We start from the raw sequence: 4,431 nt of genomic DNA on the forward strand, positions 1-4,431 counted from the left end.
TGTCTCAAAAAAAAAAAAAAAGAAAAGAAAATTACTCTAGTTTTATTTTTTCAGATCTTTCAGTATAAAATTATGTAAAAACATAATTTAAAAAAATCCTTAAAAGGACTACATAACCTACTAGGGAGTCTTTCTCCAAAAGTGTTGCTATTACAGATATATTTAAAATATATGTTACTTTGTTGTTACATAACATCAAGTTTTTTAACTTTGTTTTTTTTTTCCAGGAAACTCTTGAGGAAAAGTTCTCAGATACCCATCCCGTGGCTTTGAGTTTCATGAAGGTACTTAAGAATCAGTTACAACTATTATTGACTACAAATTGTAATGACTTAAGCTGGTAATTCTGGGAGGGGTGGACAGTGGAGCAAATAATGCCAAAGCAGGATGTAGTCATTAAAAATGATAAGGAACTGTAAAATACTTACAGTTAAAGGGACATCGGTGGTTTAAGCAGTAATAATTCTAACATATCCATTAACATCAGCAGTAGATGAGGCAAAGTCAGAGCCATGCAGACATCCGACCTAGCCCCTGCATTAGGCCCAAGAGAGATGGTGAAACAAAGGACAAATTCTAATAACAAGCAGAAGAAACTTGTCTATGAGCAGTCTGTCATTCATGCTTGACCACCTGAGGCCAAACTAGAAGGTGTGACCCTGCCGTCCATTGTGGATCCTGAAAGCCCTTTAGGGGATGAGTACGAGGATGCCAGAGACAGTATCTTTAACAATCAATTAAGTTCTGTCTATAGCAGTGGGTTCTAAACATGACTACTCATCAGAATGACCTGAGAGCTTTTTAAAAATGCAGATTTCAGTATCTAGCCTTGGATTCACAAAAGCAGAATCTCCATGAGTGGGACCTTGGTATTTGTATCTTTAAACATGTCCTTAGGTGATTATGATAACCAGGTCAGTTTGAGACTCGTCTGATCTAGACAGTGGGGCCATTTGGATGACCTAGAGTCAACTCTATAGATCGGCCTTTGTGCTAGTGCTGGTCACTGCCGTGGTGCTATCCAGAGTGCTGGATTGCCTCTCTGGATGCTCAGGGACTTCAGTCTGAGTCCTCCTGAGACTCAGAGTCTGATACCTGTGTGCTCTCAGACTCCCCATACCCCTGCTCCACCTGACCTCAGCTGCCATCTACCCTGACTCAAGGTGTAGGCCTTGATGTGCCTACACCCAGTCCTCTGCAGGTCCTGTCCTAGAAGCCCAGTTCCGTGGCCTTGTTCTTGACGGGTTGTTCTGACCCACCTGCAACTTAGCAAAACCTCCAAGGCAGAGGAGAGGTGTCAAGCACTGCAGACCAGCCTATTCTCAGGTGGAGGCTAGAAACCACCTGTGGTTACTCCTCCAACTAACCTGAAAACTCCTTGAAAGGCAACTCTAGGGCACAAAAACTCCAAAGTATAGGATGAGTTCCCTGTCCTCACCTCCAAAGGTAAAGGACACTGTTGGCTGCCTAAGATTCTAGATGAAGCTAGGTTTGTTATTCAGATATTTGATTTAGACCCTTAAGTATCAACCTGAGACCCTAACCCCTCTGCTGTCATGGCCCTCCCCACTCTTGGAGGCAGAGCCTAGATGCTTCCAATGGCCTTGAGTACAAAGAGTCATAATGCCTCCTTTTCCTTTTTGCTCGTTAATATTCTTATATGAATAATTATTCCATTTCCCTTTGTTTTGGCTTCTTTCTCGGTACTGAGGTTCACACTTCCTCAGCCATCTCCTCAAACCAGTGGTTCTCAAACTTGAGCACATGGGTATTAGAACCACCCAGGGGGCTTGTTAAACACAAATTGCTGGGCCCCATCCCAGTGCTTTGCATCCAATTCTGTGGGTGTGGAGTAGGATCCAATAATGTGCATTTCTAACAAGTTCCCAGAGATGCTGATGTTGCTCCCCCAGAGAGTACACTCGGAAGACTCCTGCAAATGATTTGCAGTCACTAGTGGTGGAAAGATGTCTTTGGTGGGAAAAGAAGAGTGATTCTAACTATGAACAAACTTGAAGTGCTTGATAATACACAAACTTGATAATTTTCTAAACTCATATTTACTCTATTAAGCTATTATTCAGTTTTGGGGCACAGGAATAAAATAAATCCCTCTCTTAATATCTTCTTTGCTTTTCTCTTCTTCCAAAGGGGTGTCTGAAGATGAATCCAGATGACAGATTAACCTGTGCCCAACTCCTGGAGAGCTCCTACTTCGATTCTTTTCGAGAGGACCAAATTAAAAGAAAAGCACGTAATGAGGGAAGAAACAGAAGACGTCAGCAGGTACCTCCGCTCAAAAGTTAAAGTGTTATAAAAGTAATTCTTTTTTTGTTTTTGTTTTAGTTTTTCTACCTTTCAAAGTGAGACTAGATGGACACCAAGACTTTTACTTAGTGCTGGTTTAGACGTATTTGTTCATCTTAATATTGGTGATCGATGTAATAAAACCATAGAATTATGAAAATATCCAGATTGTTGCAAAATCTTATTCCAAATACACTTGAATTAAATTGTTACACAACCTTTTTTGCTACTCTGATTGGATATACCACCCACAAGATCATACACCCAAATACAACAGTCTCATAGAGTCAAACCCCGATTACAACAGGACTGAGTTTTGCCAGCGTTACACAGGAATTCCAGTACCTTTCTGTAGCCTCCAGATGTACAAAAAAGGAAACTTGATTCCTCCATCTTTTCACCCACAGCAGTCACCTAAGTCTGCCTTTCCCAGACTTTTTCTTGAAACCAAGAACAAGTTCTGCCAGATACAAATAAATGAAACCCAGACACCTGGGAACCAAATTCCATCCTAGGGGACAATATCACAGAACCATATGGTGACTATTATGACAAACATTAATTCTGCAGTTTATTAGGTGACTGTTCTTTACTTGCTCTCGGAAAACTTTGAAGTTAAAACGTAAACTCCATGGAAGTAAGTTTGTTTTGGTTTGGGTTTTTTTTTTTCTTTTCTTGTAAACCCAGCACCTAAAACAACATCTGACACATAGAAGGTACATAATAAATATTATTCAAATAAATAAACAGATGAACATTGCTTATTAATAAACCAAGTTGGTAATTTTCAATTTATTAATAGCTGACAATTGTCACATTTTGCATTTACTTAATCTCTCTACCTCCAGTCTGATTTGTAGTCATTTATCTTCTCATTAGCATGTCTTCCATGAAGGAAGAAAATGGTCTTTCTTTTCTGACCGTTTAATAGTTAAAACAGAAGTTTGTTGGGGAAGATTAAACTAATCAATTAGATGAAATGTTAAATTATTTCTGTGTATCCAAAATCTCTGGGCATCCACATTTTTATTACGTAGGCCATTTTGCTCTTTACTGTTAAGTGTTTGCGAATCAAGCCCAGTGCAGCTTACACTTAATGAAAAGATTAGAGTTTGTTCGAGTAAGTCTAAGGCAGCAGTCAGAAAGACCGTGTGGATTGTGTGTTAAAGGACACTGTCCCCTTAAAAACACCTCACCAGATTCCCCACCATCAGCCTGGGAGGGCAAACGGTAGGTCCCCCGGCTCACTCTTTTGGGGGATCTGTCACCATGTTCACCTGGAGGGGCTTGGGCGCTGCTTTCCCTTCACGGCCAGTTCTCAGCTTGGGTTGACAGCTGCGCTGCCCTTTCTTTTCGGTGACGGTAGCCCAACTGATACAGAGCAGGGACTCACACTAGGCCTTCCAAAAGCAAAAGGAAAAGAAACACGAAGGGCGGCATGCACCTAGAGAATCTCATTTACAAAGATTAGGTCATATTCTCCGGGTCCTCAGTAAACTGCATGGCGTCACCTCCATGTGGTGGACTCCACTGGCACCCACCAGGAGGCCATGCGGAACAACTCCCTCCTTCAGCGGAGGGGCCAGAGAGCAAGGCCACGAGGAGGGAAGGGCTGCCTTTCAGGTTCTGGTTTTCTTTCAAAGACACACCTCTTTCCTAGACATTTTACCGTATCAGACAATAAACTAAAAATCACAGACTTATCTTTTCATTCATTGTGGTTTCACTTTGTGAGTTCAAATTTCTACCTAGATCTCAGTTTCTAGATCTCTGAGCGGGATGACCAACAATTTTCTTAAGACTAACTAGTGTTTAAAGTTGTTAGTAAGGAGGTTTTAAGCCTTACCTGTTCTGCCAATATCCTAACTATTAAAAATTTGAGATGGGTACAGTGTAGACTCCTGGAATTATTATTTAATAGTTAGTGGGCATCTATCTTTTAAACACTGATTAGATACTCAGAAGTAAGTAAGAAGAAATAAATAATTTTAACATTATTTAAATAAGTAATTTAAATAATATTAAAAGAAATAATAGTACATCCATGAGAATCCTAGAATGAGTAATAGAACCTAATTTTCAGGTATCAGAGGATCACAATTTTTAGAAAGGTAACAACCTTGC

The 4,431-nt window shown here is 40.3% G+C and overlaps 1 protein-coding gene across 1 annotated transcript in view; it reads left to right on the forward strand.

Annotated features, from left to right (window-relative positions):
• Positions 1-2,933, forward strand: part of CDKL4 (cyclin-dependent kinase-like 4) — a 31,892-nt gene extending 28,959 nt beyond the window's left edge. Inside the window, exons 7-8 of the mRNA XM_012653820.1 lie at positions 228-284; positions 2,152-2,933. Of these exons, the coding sequence (XP_012509274.1) occupies positions 228-284; positions 2,152-2,307 (213 nt within the window). The 3' untranslated portion in view covers positions 2,308-2,933. The remainder of the gene's footprint in view (positions 1-227; positions 285-2,151) is intronic.
• Positions 2,934-4,431: the final 1,498 nt, after the last annotated feature.

Source organism: Propithecus coquereli, unplaced genomic scaffold (genome assembly GCF_000956105.1).
Source record: "Propithecus coquereli isolate 6110/MARCELLA unplaced genomic scaffold, Pcoq_1.0 Scaffold43, whole genome shotgun sequence".
NCBI classification, from domain to species: Eukaryota; Metazoa; Chordata; class Mammalia; order Primates; family Indriidae; genus Propithecus; species Propithecus coquereli.